Genomic DNA, 19,488 nt, shown 5'->3' on the forward strand with positions numbered 1-19,488 from the left:
ATTGTGAGAACCTTTTTGAAGAGCAAAAGTTATTTAATTTGATTGCACAGAGTTAGGTTAGGATCGGGGTCATTACTGATGCAAATTTAGACCTCACAGAGTTCACTCATTTATTAGTCTAAGAGGACAGTGAAAAATATCAAAGAGTGGAGCTGCTTGTTTTCTCTAAACAGCATGTCAATTAATTAGGGGGGAAATTTATAAGCCCGTGACTGTCTGTCTGTGAAGTACCTGTAGCTGACAATGTTTTCAGAGGTTATTATAGTTAACTAAAACTAAACTAAAAACTAAAAATATATGTGAAGAAAACATTTTAGTTAATTAAAGTAAAAATAAATAGACTGTTAAGGAAAGTTAACTAAATGAAATTATTTTTTCAATTAACAAGTAATATAAAAAAGATTTGTAAAAATATCTTTAGTTTTAGTACTTGTTGACCTTGTAAAATTGGTTATCAAAACTTAGCTGATGAAGCGTTGGTGGACGTGTTTATTGAGACTTTTGCCATCTAAACAACTGCTTTTAAAAGGTTTTGTGTGTTTTACTGTAATACCTCTGCTGGTTTTCCTAAATCCTGCCTCTGACATATCTCCTCCATTCAACAAAAGAGTAAACTAACGCTGACATTAATAGAAACTTACCAAAATGAGCAAATCTACTCTGGAAATTAACTGAAACTCAACTGAATTTTAAACAAAATGTGAAAAAAAAAACAAAAAAAAAAAAACACAAACTTGCAGCTCTCAACTGAGTGAATGTGAACAGCTGCACCACTCTACAGAGGACTGTTTCCATTTCACTGTGTTTCTGTCTAAACTAGAGAAATAAAAAGGGAACAGAAAGAGGAAAACAATTTAAGAAGCACTGTGGGAGCGATGTGTAAACCCTCAAATACAGAACTCTTTCTCCAAGTAAAGCAATCCCAACAACAAAAACTTGATTTTTAAATTCCTTAAGGAGTGGTGCCATCTTTATTGAAGATTCACACTTAGTCATCTCTTTCACATCTTTCTTTCACATCCCATGTTTTCCATTTTCGTAGTTTTCCGTGTTTCCTGTATCCCTCTGGAGTCCCCCATTACTGCCTGCTGGCTTTGAATCCCCTCTCTAACGTTTTTCCATGTCAGTCCCTCTTCTCTACATTTCCTGTCACATTCTTTCAGCCAGCACTCATGCACCTCTCATGCTGTCACGGATGTCATCTACAGAGGGTTGGACGCAGAGATCAGGTGGGCTGGGATCCTGACTCATGTACAGGGGCTATTTCTGGATGACCGGGGGGAGGGGAGAGAGATGGTGATTCACACCTGCACCATCTCAGAGAGGCGGGTGAAAATTATGTTTGCTGCAGGTGTCCTGGGGCCACTCTGACAGACACTCGTCCGGACATTACACAGGTGTGTAATCCCACAGGACTTCCAGGACACACCTATTAAGTAGTCTGTGCTGTAGAGGTAAACACACACACACACACACAAATACTCAACCACAATTCCTCTGAGTATGTGCGAGACCGCTGACTTCCCATGTGAGACATGTCCTGCCAGACGGAGGTGTGTGATTGACTCGGAGGAAATCTCTGGTCATACCAGTGGAAGCCGGGGACAGATGGAGGTATGGCTCTGTCTCCATGGCAACAGTCTCCTAAAACCCCATTGAGGGGTGGGAAGCAGACAAACAGGGACAGCTTTGAAAGGCCAGAACTGAATCTGCATTCAAAGAAAATGTTATTTCAAGAGAAATGATTGATTCTGTGTGTGTGTGTGTGTGTGTGTGTGTGTGTGTGTGTGTGTGTGTGTGTGCCACCATCCTGTAAAACGCATGTTTCAAACATGCGTCTTCCTGCAGAGCTAATGAAAACATTCCTGACAGTCTTTAATTTTTCTTGTAAATCAGGAGTCTTGGAGTCTGTCAGAGTGGCTTTGCATGATTCACAGTTTAAGTGTAGCCCTCAAGTTCATCCTCTGTCTGAAACAATCTGTCTTAACTCCTCCTGTTTCTTATTGGCTGTCTAATGCAAACAGCAGGTTTGAACAGCAGGTAGCTGTGCTTTCTGTGCTCACAGCCAGAGCTGAGTGCCAGAGATAACTATATTAGCGATATCCCCTCGTGCTGACGTCATACCCCTTGGCAACTTGAAGCTTCAGCTACTGCCACAGATTCTCTACAGGACTGGGGTCTGGAGACTGGTTAGGCCACTCCATGACCCTCGCATGCTTCTTCTTTAGCCACTCGTTGGTTTTGTGTTTTAGGTCATTGCCATGTCTGGAAGACCCACCCACTCATCCTCAGGACAAAGGTTCTTGTCCAAGATTTTACAATACATGGATTTTACAATCAACTGGTCCCTCAATGCAGTGAAGTCGTCCTATACTTTTAGCAGAAAACCATCCAAAAACATGAAGTTTCCACCTCCATGCTCGACTTTAAGGATGGTGCATGGAGCTCCAGACTGAGGGTGATTTATGGTCATTTGATATTTTTTTCCATTTTTACATAATCACACCAAGACCTGGTGGTCCTGTAGCTCATTCCAGCCTTGTTCAGGTCTACAATCTTGTGCCTGACGTCCTCGACAGCTCTTTGGTCTCACCCATGGAGGTGGAGAGGTTAGAATGGCCAAATTTTACTCTGTGGACAGGTGTGCTTTGTGCACATTAGGACTATATCCCAAATTGATTGATTGTTTGGTTATAATCTGAGGGAGCCCAATTCTGGTGGGTTTGTAGGGGGTCAAATACTTATTTCACTCACTGACAAGCCATTCAATTTTTAACTTTTATGTAATGAAATTTTTCTGGATTTTTAAAATTTTTTGGTTGATATTCTGTTTTTCTCCATTAAAGTAAAACTACCATAAAATTAGCATACAAGCTACAGTGCTATAAGCATTAATATGTTTTTTAATACCTTTAAAAAAAAGAGAGGTTCGTGAAGAGTAAGAAGAAGACAAAATAAAGAAGGTAAAATACTCTCAAAGCCAATGAAAATGGTTAAGAAAACAAAACTTGTGAATATGATGTACGTAAATAAAATTAAAAGAACTGCATCAACAGCTGAGGTCCATTTTCCATTTGAAAGACTGTGTGTGTGATGGGCTCCGTGCTGCTTGACATCAATGCAGTCACTGCGACCAGCAGGACACATTCAACACTGAGCTGCCAGCCACAGCCGAGTCAGGAGGAGAAGGGCGTGGGATTTTTCAAGGAAGGGAGTTAATTAAATTGACTGTCGATGAGAGATTGCTCATTACTGAGCAATGTGTTGGTATGGGGTGGCGCGAAGATGAAAAACTACATATTTGGTCAAACTTTATGAAAGCTTTGTCTACCTGAGCTTGTTTTGTAATATAGTATATAATATGTTTTAGTGTTTTGTGTCACACTAAACACAACAATGACATTTTTTGAAATTTAAAATAAATTTTACCTTTGATCAAGTTCAGAGGTGCAATGTAGTGCGCGAGTGTATGAAGCAGAGTCCAAGAAAACAAGAGTGAGGCTTATCAGCTCATGAGCCTGACTTACTGCATCAATGATGAGGTGTCAGCACCACCTTCTGACTTCCTGGAACAAATATTCAACCAGGGAAGGAGGAGATAGGGCCAATCCTGGGGCTGTCACACAAAATAAAACTCTACCTAACATTCCTTAGCTTGATAATAAGAAATCTTTCTAATATTAAAAAAAATATATATATATATATAATTTTACTACACTTATTATGAGGTACTAATTGTAAACTTAAGCATGCTAAAATTAATTGCATATTACGCTCAAAACATTATATACAAACATTGTTACCCTATTTACACCTACATTTACAAACATTTACATCAATTATATGTTAAACATCAATTTTTACATCTGAATGTAAACGTTAACAGTTGAGTTTAAATATTTCATGTAACTTTATTAAATCTTGAATATAAGCGTTACATTTAAACTGAATCCGTATAGAGTAAGATAAATCGGAAATCCTTGTGCATGCGCAGTCGAATTTCCACGAAGCTGTACTGTATTAGTGGAGTGAACATGCTGACGCTGTCCATGTTTTGCTTTTAGGATAACAGAGGTTAGGCCAGCTGCATCAGAGCGCCCTCTAGCCGTGGAGGTGGGGAACACCTGCAAAGAGGTTTTTATACCTGGACCAATGAAAAAATGGAAAAGCTTTGATATTTGTAACAGTCATACATTCAAATTGTAAATAAAAACAAATGACCGGTTTCAATTAAGAGGTGAAAGTAACATTTGAATGCTTATCATGATCTTTTTATACTTTACATCAAATAACTGAGTTCTTTTTAATTAAAAGGCAGGCCAATTTAATCAATAAATCAAAATCTTCTAAAATGCTTTTGAACTCAGAAGAAAGGATGAATCCACCTAAATACACCTGCCATTTTAGAAATGTGAATCAGTTTACTTATCTAGGTATTCAGATTGTCCCGAAATTGGAAGAGGTGGTGAACCATAATTATAGTCCAATTATGACTGACATATCCAAATCAGTGGAGAGATGGTCGAGTCTCCAAATTTCACTGATTGGTAGAATAAATATACTAAAGATGAACGTGCTCCCTAAGCTTCTGTATCTGTTTCAGAATATCCCCTTGCCACCCCCCTCAGACTTTTTCCTTAAAATAAGAAAACTGTTTAATCAGTTTTTATGGAATAACAAGCGTCCCAATTATTTTGCCCCGGGTAGGGCGGACGGTGGTTTTAAAATGTGGGCAGACTCGGGGCTGGGACTGGTGAAGGATGCTTTCGGGGGTGATGGAAGACTTTTAAGTTTTGAACAACTAATCTCTAAATTTAATATTCCCCGAAAGCACTTTTTCAAATACCTACAGTTTAGGAGTTTTATCAGGTCTTATCATAATGATTTTACACATATTCCCCCGCTGTCCACATTAGAGAAAATCCTAACCAAAAACCCCAGTGGTAGAGGGATGATATCTGAATTATATAACTTGATGATGACATCCTCTCCTGATTCATCTGCTGCTAAGCTTGAAGCTTGGAGGTATGACTTACAGGAGGAATTGACAGTGGAACAATGGAGTAGAGCATGTAAGCTAGCCCAAACACAGACAGGGAACACACGTCTAAAATTGCTACAATTTAATTGATTGATGAGAGTGTACATAACACCAGAAAAACTTAACAAATGTAATATGCAGATTCCTGATATCTGTAATAGATGTGAAGAAGATAAGGGCACATTGCTCCACTGTTTATGGTCATGTCCAAAAATAAAGGAGTTTTGGGAAGAGGTTAGAGCAATGATAAAGGAGATTTTGTCAATTAAACTTGTGATGGATCCCAAACTTTTCCTACTAGGATTATATCCTGTAGAGTGTAACATAGATCATTTTGAAAAAATCTTCATAAACATGGGAATACTACAAGCAAAGAGAGTGATAGCTCTAACGTGGAGGAGTCTTGGCAAACCAAGTATTTCACATTGGTTCAAAGAATTGTCTTTATGTTTACCATTAGAGAAAATTACATATACTCTAAAATTCAATTCAATTCAATTCAATCTTTATTGGCAGACTTCATGTCCATAAAAACAAGACAAAAAAAAAAAAAAAACACACACACACAACACTCCCCCCCCCCCCCAACACAAGGTATTGTAAAAGATAAACAAGAAATTTTCCAGAAAATTTGGGGGCGCTACATCCAGTATATTGGGAATAAAGATCTATCTGGTTTACTGTGTGAGACAGGGACAGCCTAGCTATTCCCGGTACAGGACCACAACCATATGCTGCAATGTGAAAATTATTCTTTAAAATCTGTCAGAGGTCTCATGGACTCAAGTGCTTTCATTGAATGTACCTTGTGTTTCGTTTATTGTGTAAATTTGTTTGTGTATGTACTTTATATATGTATATATGTAAAACTTTAATAAACATAATGTTGAAAAAAAAAAGGCAGGCCAATTTAATTAAAAATAATGATGATTATTTTTATTCTACGTTACTTTTTTAATACTAATTAAATTTAACTTTCTACTTAATTTAATCAAACTGTTTTAATGCAATTTTACCTTACAAAGATATTTGTTTTGTTATGTTTTATTGAGTTATATACTATTTTGTTGAGGGTTGCATTTAGTGGGTCATTTGAATGTATAGGGGCGTGAATTTTAATGTACTGTAAAATAGGATTCTTATGACTTAGACAGAACTACTGTGGAGATCGGTTTTTTTCGGTTTCAGATTAAACTGACCAACACATGCTGGCCACGTAGTAATCATTTTATAATAACATGACGATTCCTTTAGTTACTTAATTTCTGTACTTGTATTTGAATCTAGAAACTTTATTGGCACTGATGTTTGACAAAGGACTCAGCCCAGACTGCTTTGAGTGTGTCTTTCAGGCGTGCCTGAAACAGGCTGTGTTACAGCAGAAAAGCTCGTGGAGCTCAAACGTTCCCTCTAAGCAAACCCACGCGTTCGTGTCAGGGCACCCCCTCCATCCCTTTTGGGGGGTTTTTAAAATCAATTTTATTAAAATTCTGCCTGTGCTGGTAAATGAGCCCCAATTAGTTATGATTTGGTTTCTTCCTCCCTTCCTAAAATTCCTGCAACAAGCCCACAATCAAAACAAATCGACCACGCGTGGTTTTCCCGCAGCAATGACGTCACGTCGCCCCTCCCCCTTCCCCGCAAGTAAACAGAAAACATTGAGGAAAGCGCTCGTGTCAGCCGCCACACGCGCGTCCGCTGCGGGAACCGTGCGGTGCAACGAGTAAAGGCGGACATCGGCCTAACGATTCCCGTGTGTTTTCAGCAAAGTTGGGCGATCTGCGGCCAGCTGACCGCCGATGAAGCGATGAAGGGAGAGGCGGAAGTGAAGTCACTTGACAGACCGTCCATGTTATTATTGTTATTTTGGTAGCCCTGTGATGAGACGGGCTGCTGGGGAGCCGTTGGTCTTCGAGACGTCGAGTGTCAACGCTGCCCCAGGCCGCCCCGGACCACCACCACCCTCACCGTCACCCCACTGACCCGGAGTACGGGAGCCTCGCTGGCGGCTCAGCGGGGGAGGTGGAGGCGGAGGAGGAGGAGGGTGTGAAGACCCAGCTTCAGCTCGGCTCCTACACTCCGACCGACCAAAAATAAAACGGCGACAAAAACAATAACCGTCAAACGACTCGAGTGGTTTCTGCGCGGCGTGTAGCTGGGACGTGCCGCCGCAGACATGAACGGTATCACCAAGGGCCGGTTCGAGGTATGACAGAGGGAGTGGACCACCAACGGTTAAAGTGTTTGTTTCTAGCAGACGTGGGAGTCGTGGGCTTGTATAAGCAAAGTCTGTGTGTGTGTATATCTCTGTGTGTCTGTTCGTGTGTGTTTGCGTGCGCGCGTGTGTGGTCGACCGTGCTCTGCTCCTAATTTTACACGCAGTCAGGAGCTGAGGCGTTTTGTTGGTCAAGGGTAATCCGAAATCCTGTTGTTGTCCTGCCGCACCACTAGACAGCGACAACATGGAGCTCAGGACTGCGGGACAGGAGGAGGAGGGCTGTGGCTGAGGATAGTCAATATATCAGGGCCGAGGCTGGTTGCCACTGGCGCCTGAGGTTACAGGCTTTCAGAGAGGGGGGGCTGCAGATGGAGAGGATGGATTGTTGTTAAATACACGCAATGAAAACATCTAAAGCCTCCTTAAAATACCTGTGATGGGCAGGTGCCACTACAGGTGGCCTTTGTGTTCAAGAAGTAATAATACTGCACATAGGATGAATGCTGTACGTCTCCAGATCACTTTATCCATATTTACATGCCAATAAAAAGTAAAAGCACCAGAGCTTTCAGGGTTATTTGAAGTTGTTGGGTTTTTAAAATTTTTTTAGTTGGATTCATGAGCAAGATATAAAAAAAATAGTCATACTGCAGACAGTATGTGTGGCACTACTGGGTGTTATTACCCACGCCTGTGCAGCATTTTTGTGCTGTAGCAGTTTGAGTAAAGCAACACATTTGCATTACTTCAGATATTACTGAAAATATGAGCCGTGATAATCGTCTTTTATTAGAACAAAAACTTTGCGGCGGAAATGAGCTTCCTCCGAAGGGTGGCTGGCCTCTCCCTTAGAGATAGGGTGAGAGGTTCGGTCATCCGGGAGGGGCTCAGAGTAGAGCCGGTGCTCCTCCACATCGAAAGGAGCCAGCTGAGGTGGTTCGGGTATCTGACAAGGATGCCTCCTGGGCGCCTCCTGGGGTTGGTGTTCCGGGCATGTCCCACCAGGAGGAGACCCCGGGGCAGACCCAGGACACGCTGGAGAGATTATATCTCTCGGCTGGCCTGGGAACGCCTTGGTGTTCCCCCGGATAAGCTGGAGGAGGTGGCTGGGGAGAGGGAGGTCTGGGCTTCTCTGCTTAGGCTGCTGCCCCTGCGACCCGGCCCCGGATAAAGCGGATGAAGATGGATGGATGGATGGATGGAACTTTGATCTGAAAGTTGTGGAGTTAAAAAAAAAAAGTACATCATGTGTAGTGTAAAACATTATGTTACTAAGTAAACAAAACCAAAGCATCTCCAAGTATTTGTACATTACTTTGTTCATAAACCTTTGCATACCTGTGGTGCAATAATCACCATGTACTTAACACTTATGTACAAACCATAATCATCCCATCTGACTGATTATGGCTGCTCATAGATGCGAGATGTTTATCAGGAGTTATTATTCACACATTGCTGAGATGCCTTCGGGGTTGACTTGATGCTACTTGACGCCCTCAGTCAGGTGTTCACATGTTTGTCAGTAGTAGGAACATGTGTGCTGATGTGCGAGTGAATCAGAACAGACGGCGTTAGTAGCGCCCGTGTGTCTGTTGCCATATCAGTGGATTTCTCAGCAGACTTCTAAGCTTCTTAGCATGAACCAGTGTACGGTGGGGAAGCAGGCTGGTGTGTCCAATTGAGAAGAAAGGGGAAGGGGGTCAACTGACAGACGAGTTGGTGATCGAGTCCTTTTTATGGTTTTTGTTGTTGTTGTGTTGCAGGCCTAAAATTGAACGCAACACTCGACCCAAGTCTTAATTTCTTCATGGGTGTCTTTGTTTGACGTGCCACAGGCGTTTTAAACCAGATTTGCATGTTAGGCTTGTTGCACCCTCTCTAGGAATAGTGGGTATGACTTCAGAGAGGAGTTTCCTGTTTGGGAATGGTGCTCTTCCTGCATGGGGAGCAAGGGCACCAGAATGCTGAGGCGGTAACTCTGATAAGGATGATTATTGGAGTATCAGGTTGTTTTCGAAGTCATTTTGCTTGTTTTGACTGTAATGTAAAAGGATGAATTTGAATTTCTGAACATTTTTCAACCCTGATCTCATTACACAGTAAACCATGTTTGTACCACAGAATGATATTATTGTTCTGTGAATGCTCCATGTTAGCGTAATGCTGTGTGGAGCCCAGTGCGTTCCATCATGGCCTCCCTGTGTTCCTCAGAGTGATGGAAGAGAGGTCAAAGGTGAGTGATGTGTTACAGATGTGGTTCGGATTTAAGTCTAAGTTTAGTCCTAAACTATCCCCCCCCCCCCCCAACAGCTTTACAGAGACACTGAGTCAACATGCTGTTTCTTGAAAGGTCAAATTGCCTGCCTGTCAGTCAGTACATGCTGATGTTTATTACCTTGATTTAATCAGGAAGCCCAGCAGAGGCCTGGTCAAAGTAGCAGCCTTCCACAGCAAATACCCATCCACAGGTCTCCTTCACTGCATTCCTTCTAATGCTATTAAATTCACCAATAGATATACGCATGTTTTAAGTTTGCTGTTAGTTTAATGTTACAGTTAATGACAGCATGCTTTACTCAACAGCCTCAGATGAGTGTGTAATGATGCATTATTCAGTACGAGGGCATGTGGGCCTCAGTGATGGCAGAGTTTTTTCTGGTAAGTGTGTTCAACAACACTCTTGTGTTGTTCCCTTAGCGATGTTAAAGTTCAAACCAGCTTAGTTAATCGTTTGCCGGACCTTGACTGGACCAACTCCCTCTCCTTTTCTTTTTTGACCCCACTTCCTTCTGAAATGGCCTGCATTTCCTCCCTCCTCCTCCTCCCTCGTCTTCTTCCACTCTGATGACTTTCAGACGTGTTTTTCCAGTACTTCTTGACTGGAGCACGGTTCCGTTGGCTTGCCTTTGTCACTCAGTATCGTCTTCCTCACCTCTTCCCTCTCGCTTTGCTGCTTTCTCTTTCGAGGAGGTTGCGTCTGTCGTCAGGGGGCTAGACTACAGCTGAGACATTTTCAGAATCAACCTTTGCTCATCTCGTGCCTCTCCTCCTATCCCCTTTGTGTTCTCAGATTTCGGTGTTTGTGTTTGCGTGTTCAACAGCAGGGAGTCCCCCCTCATTAGCTACAGCTTCTGAGCCTTTGAGGATACAAGTGTATCACTGGCAGGATGCGTGTCTGCAGAGGCACAGTGGATGTGGGTGTTTGCCGTAATTTAAATTCATGGCTGAATGCAGCCCACCTGATCTCGAATGTTCTGCCTCTGTTCTTCACACAGAGAGGTTTGACTGGAATCACCTGCGAGTGTGTGTGTGTGTGTGTGTGTGTGTGTGTGTGTGTGTGTCCCACTCAGCAGATGGCCAGACATCCAGCGAGTAGACTAATTGAGATAAGCATGCCAACAAGCTGACCAGGCTAACAGAATTATAAGCTTGTGAGGAGGCGACATGGAAATCCAAATGCAGCTCTGGCATGTTTATTAGCATAGCTTACGGAAGCAGCAGCTGTAAACTGTGCAGGGGTCTATTTCTTTTCTTAAGTATAACAAGCTGGTGAAATAAAATTATGTGATTCCTGGGCTTAGTTTAGCTCTGTTTAGTGTAGCAATCTTGTGAGGATGATAATGTTTTCATATCACTGCACATCAACACACACACACACAAAGACACTCACTCATTGTTACTGTTTGTCTTATCTCTTGACAGGTGTTCTCAAACAGCGATGAAGCCCCCATTAATAAGAAGCTCCCCAAAGAGCTTCTTCTTAGGTAAGAATAATTATACCAGACACACAACATACAACACAACACACCCAGGGACGAGGGCTTAGGTCAGGGTTACTCATTAGCTCAAGCAGCCTGAAACGGTGTGTGTTTGCTCTGCCTCTGTTGGTGGTGTAGGTGCATTTGTGTGTTTAGTATGATGTTTGTCAGCCACCAGCCTGAAATAAGGTTCTTTTAGCTGTGTGTGACCTACAGACCAATATTTTGTCCCACAGCAGCTGCACATGACCCATTAATCTGACATCACTCGCGCAGTCACCCATGTTCATCCTTCACGCTCGTTTATGTGGAATGGAAAGGGTTGCACTTGCATATATCTCTGCTGACACATGACACGCTGTGCACTCTGTGAAAGCTGCATTTTTTGTGTGCATGCGTGTGTGCACGCATGTGTGAAACACTCCTGGGCCTATGCAAACTGTATGTCTCTGTAAGTGAGCTATAAATAGTTTTGTCATAGCTAGTGGGGAATTCCGCAGTGCTCTGCTCTTCTGCTGGTCCATACGCTCTCCCAGCATGCCCATTATGACCAGTGCATTTCCACTGGTGGTCAGAAAAACATGTATTAGTCCTGCACTATGGGGGCCAGATGTGCCCCAGTGTGCTGCAGTAAAAGATTGGAAGAGAGGGCCCCACATTTCATGCCACTACCGAGGCTCATTGTTGGCTGCCCATAATACGCCACCAATTGGTACTGAGTGTGGACCAGAATGTTGCTCTGAGAAAAAACATGACTTTTAGCCACTGCTTTACTCACAAGGGGTAACCACATAGTTAATTTGGTAGAGATACTCTTCCTGATCCAAACCCCAAATGATTTATGTCACTTCCCAAGCTTGAACCAGCGATCTTTTGTTAGTTAGTCAAAATGTGTAGTTTCACTTCCATTTTACTGAGGTTTTGAATCAGTTGCTTTCTAACAGCCACATATTTCAGACAGTGTAATAAAAAATGTTCTGTGGGTCATGTTCTCCACAATAGTCATATCTGCCTGTATGTTGTTTGGCGCATTATTGATAATGAACAATGCGGGCCCACAGTGGATATATGTGGGCAAACTATGGGGCTGTGTCGGGGAGGGCAAATCCACACTTATCCCATACGAAGCCCAACTGAGTGTACCCGCACAGGGCCAAACGCAATTTTGCCCTTTGGGGTCCTTATATAAGTTTTCATTGGGCAAGCTATAGAAAACCCAAAGGCCCACAGAATACCATTATAGGGCCCAGAGGGGCAAAACTGCAATGGACCACACAGGCTAACCTACATAGAGCCTACATGGGTTTTCTGTGGGCAACCCCATAGTCAGTATCCCAATAGAAAACCCTTAATAGGGGCCCCAAAGAACAAAACACCTGCCAGACCTGTATGGGCACACCCAATTGCCCCACAGCTCATCCACAATTACACAGCTTGGGCTCGCACCAGCATGTTTGCAGGGTTAGTGATCTGAATAAGCTGATGTTAAGGGCTACATTTTTTAGCCTTTCTGGTTTATGGTTGGTCGTCCATACATTTTCTTAAAAAATTATCCAAATTAGGTCGCAGTGGTTGCTGGAACCTCTCCCAGCTGTCATGGAGTGACAGGCAGGGTACACCATGGGCAGAGAGCCAAATGTGCTCACATTCACGCCTGTGGTTAATTTCTAATTACAGATTAACCCAAGATGCATATTTTATAACGACTGCAGTATGCCACCATGTGTTACACGTTGGAAAATATGCAGCTCGAGGAGTAGTGGCTATTTATTTTGTTAATTTGTGTTCATATTAGCGTTGCTGTTTATGTACAGAGCATCACTAGCGAGCAAGCCTGAATTGCTTGTGCAGCAGTCTGCGTCTTAGTGGGTGCACTTGTAAACAGCCGTTATGTAGGCCAGCACAGCGCAGATATAAACTGTGAAAACTGTGTGACATCCAAGAACCCTGTCTGACAGACAAGCCCCGGAGAGGGAGCGTTCGGGGTGGTTCACGGTCCTCTTACCCAGAAGCACTGACTCAGCACCCTCTCCACTACCACTAAATTCATGTCTGAGTTGTTGCCATGACAACCAGGCCCAGACTTTATGGCGAAGGCTCGACTCTCCCTTTTCTAGCCATGCTTGAAGGGCCGGGTGACAACAAATGGGAGTGTGCTTCATGAAAATCCTGTTATGTGCCTTGTCCGAAAAATAGGGACACCCAGGCTGGATCTGATAGAGTGATCCAAGGCTTTTCTCTTATTTCGTGCTCTGCATTCAAAGGTGCCCTTATTGCTTTCCTGTGTGTAGTAAAGTGGAAAAAGATACCATGCTCATGGTGTTGTTGCTCTGAATTTGTCTGTATTATGTCACGTCCTTCACTTTCTTTTGTGTGTCTTATGAGAAAAAGTCCATGTCAGTCCTACCCTACCGGTAATATGATCTATCTGTGTTCAGCAGTCTCTCTCAGCTGGTAGCAATTACAGATTTCAGATAGGTTAACAGGACTCACCAAATCAGATTGACTGATTCCTTCGCTGTGAGTGTGAGTAACAGAGTTCTTCTGTGGTTACTAAGAGGCCTTTCTCGCACACATAGTGGAAAGTCAGATTGTAGTTGATTAAAACGGGCAATCAATCATTGGTCAGCATCGCGGCCATTAACCAGTTATTAGGAAGGAGATCAATGTGTACGATCAACTTGATTGGTCGGCCCCTTGGGTGCCAGCAACCTCTCCAGGATCTGTGTACCCTGCGTGAGAGTGCATGGAAGTTGCATATGCATTGCTTTGTCAATTGTATGATGTCTGTACTCTGTGACACCAGACTCTTGTATAGATTATACAGACTCGTCCTGACATGCCCTGGCCTAACACACATCAAAACACACAGCCTTTGTCCGTGTCTATTTGAAGGAAACAATGGCCAGCTCCTGTTTCCTAGGGTTAAAAGGGCAATCAGACCCCAGCTGCACTCAAAACTTTGGCACTAACAGCTCTCTTAACACCTCAGATTTTCTAAAGATTTTCCGTTTAAGTCACTTCTGTGAGATTTAACAGACCGTTTTATCACAAGAACTGACAGGAGGTATTTGGCTTTGTTGTGTGTGTGTGTGTGCGCGCATGTGTGTGTGTGTATGTGTATGTGTGCCCTTCTATACATGCTCATACTGTATCTCTGTCTGTACCGGCCTTTTGGTGGCCTTGCTTGTCTGAGTGCCAGAGATTACTCATTGGCAGATTAATGGATTGAGCTGACCCAGTAGCCTGCTGCATGTGGCCCTTTGTGGCTGACCAGCCCATAGCTCAAACACTGCCTGTCTATGGGCCTACCAGCCAAACACCACAGATTGTTCTGTTCCCTACAGACATAAGAAAAAAAACATACTTTCACTAGCATCAAAGAAAGAATAAGGTGTTCCAGCATGTGCTTGAGCAGAGCTCCTTATCTGAGTATGATCATATGATCACTAATATGAGAAAACCTCATCCTCCTCTTTGTCTCTCTTTCTAGAATATTCTCCTATTTAGATGTGGTGACACTGTGCCGGTGTGCCCAGGTGTCCAAGGTAAGCGCCTCCCTTTCAACGCCACATCCTAATTAAGACCTTACTATTAAAAAGGAGGTAAATCTGGTTTGTACTTACTGAATTCTCTGGGCAAGTGTATAATATGGTGCCCTCTGCTGGCTCTGTGTAAAGGGAACCACAGTGAACTGCAGCTTAAAGTGATTTATAAAATGATCTGTGTGAATTATTGTTACAAGCCACTGACTGAATGCAGAGCTTTTGGGGCAGCCTCTCATACCACAGCTTCAAATTAAACTTTTATTACCTGTGACAAGGCCCAAGGAAGGTTTTCTTTTGCTATGTAACATGTAAACAAAACAAATGTTATTATAAAGGCAGTTTATCTCTTTCCTGTTGAATTTCATGTATTTTTTTTTTTTTTTTTTTACATCGGACTATCTTTAATTATGTAACTTCTTCAGTTTACAAAGACGCCAAAGAGAGAGGAGCAGGAAACCCTCACATTAGATAGGACAAGGACTGACAGTGGAGACTGTTGATGTGTACACAAACCCGTAGCTGCATGATGATTAAAAAAGTCACAGTTCACCTTCTTCCACCTCTGTCTGACCCATTTTTCTGTCTCTTTGCACAACCTGTCTGTCACCCTCTCAGGCGTGGAACGTCCTGGCCCTAGATGGCAGCAACTGGCAGAAGATCGACTTGTTCAACTTCCAGACGGATATAGAGGTGAGGGTCGTGTTCATGAGAGAAAAAAAGGAGCGAAGGGTTCGGGTTTTGAGCATTTCCTGCGTGTGTGTGTGTGTGTGGACGTGAGAGCTTGTTGAGTAGCATTATCTAGTCCAAGGCTTAGTGCTGGGTCAGTAGGCTTTGGTGCCGACTGTGACGTCACAGCTGATTCCCTGTCCTGTAGCCCAAGTCATATTACTCTCTCTGTCTGTCCGTCCGCCCTCAGGGCCGGGTGGTGGAGAACATTTCAAAGCGCTGTGGAGGCTTCCTGAGGCAGCTCAGCCTGAGGGGCTGCCTGAGCGTTGGAGACGCCTCAATGAAGTGAGAATACATTGACCCTCTGACATGCACCGTTATAATAAACGTGCTTCTGCTTTGATTTTTAGCAACAAACATCCTTTTGTTGGTTTGATTACTTCCGTTTCGGTCCCTGTGTGATTATATTTAAAGTTTTAGCCGAGTGTGTGCGTCTTCATTCCCAATTTTTTCTTTGCTCACTGCAAACATACAAAAAACTAACAAAACAAAAGAAAACCCCACGGGTGTTTAATTTTTATATTCTTCTGAGACTGTTGGATCTCATAATGTATTTCTATCATCTCTGTAAGCAGCAGATTTAACCGATACTTTCTCTTCTTTGCAAAGCAAGGCTTTTTTTCTTTGTAATAGAAACTTGTGAAAACGTCAGAAAGAAGTCCCTTCACCTCACTTCTTCCATACTTCACCTGTTTCCCAGGACTTTTGCTCAGAACTGCAGAAACATCGAAGTGTTGAACCTTAACGGCTGCACTAAGATCACAGACAGCACCTGCCTCAGCCTCAGCAAGTTTTGCTCCAAACTCAAACACTTAGATCTCACTTCCTGCGTGTCCGTCAGCAACCACTCCCTCAAGGCCCTCAGGTAGCACCAGCACACTTGTTTTCGCTGCGGTATTTAAATCACAAGGGCTTACATGTCTTTAACTTGATATTTCTCTTTTATTGTGCAATGTGTGCGCATGCTCAGTGATGGCTGCAGAATGTTGGAGACGTTGAACTTGTCGTGGTGTGACCAGATCACACGCGATGGCATCGAGGCCCTCGCTAGAGGTTGCGCTGGTTTACGAGCACTGTTCCTCAGAGGCTGCACACAGGTACGCACATTTATTTTCTTTATTTCAGGTTATTTTATGCCTTCTTTGGCCCTTTTAAAAGTAGTTCTACACCTTTTTATAATCAATTATCATATTATTACAAAAAAGCCCACCTAGTCATTATACAGTGTTAAAATAAAGCCTTTTAAAAAGACCTAATGGGATGAAAATTTGCTTGTTTCTTGGTATATTCTTTTCCTGATGCCCGTGTAGAACTAAAATGTGATCAGCTGTTGTTTTTTTTCCACATGAACTGAATCTAGTCTAGAAAGTGAAATTGGGGTTTATTTTATTTTAAATGAGTCGTTCACCCGTATGGTTAGGTCTAGGAGTATTTGGACAATGACACCATTTTTTTTCTGTCATTATCCAAATACTCTGTACATCATCACAGTGGATTTTAAGTCAAACAGTCAAGATGTGATTGAAGTGCAGACTTTCAGCTTTAATTCTTTAATGAAAAACATTAATAGTATTAATAGTTTAGGAATTACTTATGTTTCACACCCAGTCACTCATTTTCAAAAGTAACTGAATGAACTATTATATTTCTAAATATTAGGATTGTTTTTTAATACTTGTATGTGAATGGCTGCCTGCACTAGATGCTCTCTGCCTTTGGTTTTGCATTTAATAACTGAAAAGCTGCTCTGCTGGGTGGAGATCAGGTGACTGACATGGCTACTGAAGAATATCCGATTTTGATTGTTGATTTGGCCTCTCCTGAAGTTTTTGCTGTCTCTTATAGGTTTATTTTGATTTTCAGCCTCATGAAATTCTCCTTGAAAATAAATAAACTTTAAACTTTAAATAAATCTTTTTGGACCTTGTATTGAGAATTCCAGTATAAAGCTGCAAAATGCAACTTCAACACTTAGATTCAGCTCTTATGTGTTTATTTTGTCATGGAATAATGAGTGAACAGGCCTCACCTGTCCACGAAAATCTTTGTCAGTTAACTGTCCAATAACTTCCGAGCCTCTGAAAATGGGTGCGGCTGTATACAAACCTCTTTAATTTCCAACACTTAATAAATACTTGTTTTAAACCCCTTAAATTAAAGCTGAAAGTCTGAACTTCAGTCACATCTTGATTGTTTCACTTTAAATACTTTGCAGTTGTCTACAGAGTCAAAATACTTGATACTTGATTAATTTTTTTTTTTTAACCCAGCTGGACGACGGAGCATTGAAACACCTTCAGAAACACTGCCCAGAACTCACCACCATAAATATGCAGTCTTGCACAGTAAGACAAACATTTGGTTGTTGGAAGCGGAGCGGGAGCAACTGATAATAATGCATGACTAAGGCTCTGCATGCCTTTTGCGTTTTTGTAATCAGTTTTTTTTTTGTTTTGTTTTTTAAATGTCTGTTGCCTCCAGCAAGTAACGGATGAAGGTTTGGTCAGTCTGGGCCGAGGATGCCACAAGCTGCAGAACCTCTGTGTTTCTGGCTGCAGTAACATCACTGATGCCTCTCTCACTGCACTGGGTCTCAACTGCCCCCGACTTAAGTAAGAAGCTCACACACCCGTCTCACAACATTTCTCATACATCCAAGAAATATGACTGCTGTTGCTTCCAAAAATAGTGTACAATCATATCTATTTGAGGCTCTCAACTAAATTCAGCTATTAAAAAAACAAATCATGCAAAATATTAGACGTTTTGTGCACAAGAAGTCTTATATTTTGCACCTGTTGACCAACCCAGTGTGTTCTCCAGTGATCTTCAGTATTCCTTCCTCACACTAGCTGTTTAAAAAAACTCTTCCCAAACTTTGTGTCTGTCTGTCTAAGGATCCTTGAAGCTGCACGATGCTCCCATTTTACGGACGCTGGGTTTACTGTCCTGGCCAGAGTAAGTGTTTTGTTTATGTTTTCTTATCTCCTTTAGTTATGCCAGCCGTGTTCTGAGTTCAGTTCAGGTTCAAAACCTTTTGTTTGTCTTCACAGAACTGTCATGAGCTTGAAAAAATGGACTTAGAAGAATGTATTTTGGTAAGAACATTTTAGTTCCCTCATCTACTCCCAAGATCATACTTCATCATATATGATTTTTGTCAAATGACGTTTGGCAAAAAGTAGAAGTTGTGACATAGAAGACGTGACAGAGTTCTGGGACTGAGAACGAGATATGATCATGATATCACATGTTTGCTAATGCTTGAACTGATCCTCTCAGCTGTCCCCAGACATGTGAGAACAGTACATTAATCAAGCTTGGCCTGTCCTCAGGTGACAGATAACACCCTGGTTCAGCTGTCAATCCACTGCCCTCGGCTTCAAGCACTGGTAAGCAAACAATGTCTGATACTGTATCAGCTTTTTTCTCAGCCCGTCTTCGTTGCTGTGTGTGGTTTAATCTTTCTATTTGCGCATCTTTAACCCAATTTCCTGCACCTTGGGCAGTCCCTGTCACATTGCGAGCTTATCACAGACGATGGCATCAGAGCTCTGAGCAGCAGTACCTGCGGCCAAGAGCGCCTCACCGTGGTAGAGCTGGACAACTGCCCCCTGATAACTGACGTGACCCTCGAGCACCTGAAGACCTGCCACCGTCTGGAGCGCATCGAGCTCTACGATTGTCAGCAAGTCACTCGGGCGGGCATCAAACGCATCAGGGTCAGTGGGCATGAAGGGAAAATACATGCTGCTTTTCAGCTCTTGTTGGGGATTGGAGCGGAGCTTTAAAAGAATCGCTCGACATTTTGAAAAATGTGCTTGTTAGCATTCTCGCTGAGAGTTAGATGAAAAAATCAATACTACTCTCACTCATGATGTACACAAGCGGGCTGCATTTCTAAAAATATTTTACAGAAGGCAGTCCTGAGCATGTGCTTTTTCCTTGTCTTTTTGTTTTGTTTTGGGATTTTTTTTTTGTTTTATTCGGGAGGGGTTTGTACATTTTTGGTCTTTTGTATTAACACATCTCTCCCGCATACAGGCCCACCTTCCAGAGATCAAAGTCCATGCCTACTTTGCCCCCGTGACACCCCCTCCCTCTGTACATGGAGGTGGCCAGCGTCTGTGCCGCTGCTGCATCATCCTCTGACAGTGGAGGGCCAGGGGGGGCCACCTCTGTCTACAGGTCCTG

The 19,488-nt window shown here is 42.6% G+C and overlaps 1 protein-coding gene across 1 annotated transcript; it reads left to right on the forward strand.

Annotated features, from left to right (window-relative positions):
* Positions 1–6,713: 6,713 nt before the first annotated feature.
* Positions 6,714–19,446, forward strand: fbxl2 (F-box and leucine-rich repeat protein 2). The gene is made up of 14 exons (XM_085346129.1): positions 6,714–7,247; positions 10,965–11,026; positions 14,514–14,568; positions 15,184–15,258; positions 15,485–15,579; positions 15,995–16,159; positions 16,265–16,391; positions 17,565–17,639; positions 17,776–17,906; positions 18,192–18,252; positions 18,348–18,392; positions 18,630–18,686; positions 18,804–19,016; positions 19,339–19,446. The coding sequence occupies exons 1-14, from the start codon at positions 7,218–7,220 to the stop codon at positions 19,444–19,446; spliced, it is 1,299 nt and encodes a 432-aa protein (XP_085202255.1). The 5' UTR covers positions 6,714–7,217.
* The last annotated feature ends 42 nt before the right edge of the window (positions 19,447–19,488 follow it).

Source organism: Diplotaxodon limnothrissa, linkage group LG22 (assembly GCF_057381915.1).
Source record: "Diplotaxodon limnothrissa isolate DT_005_m linkage group LG22, D_limnothrissa_male_GT1.1, whole genome shotgun sequence".
NCBI lineage: Eukaryota > Metazoa > Chordata > Actinopteri > Cichliformes > Cichlidae > Diplotaxodon > Diplotaxodon limnothrissa.

What these genes read in the sequence shown, in the direction of transcription:
- fbxl2 (XM_085346129.1), top strand. Translation starts at nt 7,218, where the DNA reads ATGAACGGTATCACCAAGGGCCGGTTCGAG. An exon ending in GTTGGAGACGCCTCAATGAA is followed by an intron (nt 15,580 to 15,994) that starts GTGAGAATACAT and finishes CCTGTTTCCCAG; the next exon opens with GACTTTTGCTCAGAACTGCA. An exon ending in CACTCCCTCAAGGCCCTCAG is followed by an intron (nt 16,160 to 16,264) that starts GTAGCACCAGCA and finishes GCGCATGCTCAG; the next exon opens with TGATGGCTGCAGAATGTTGG.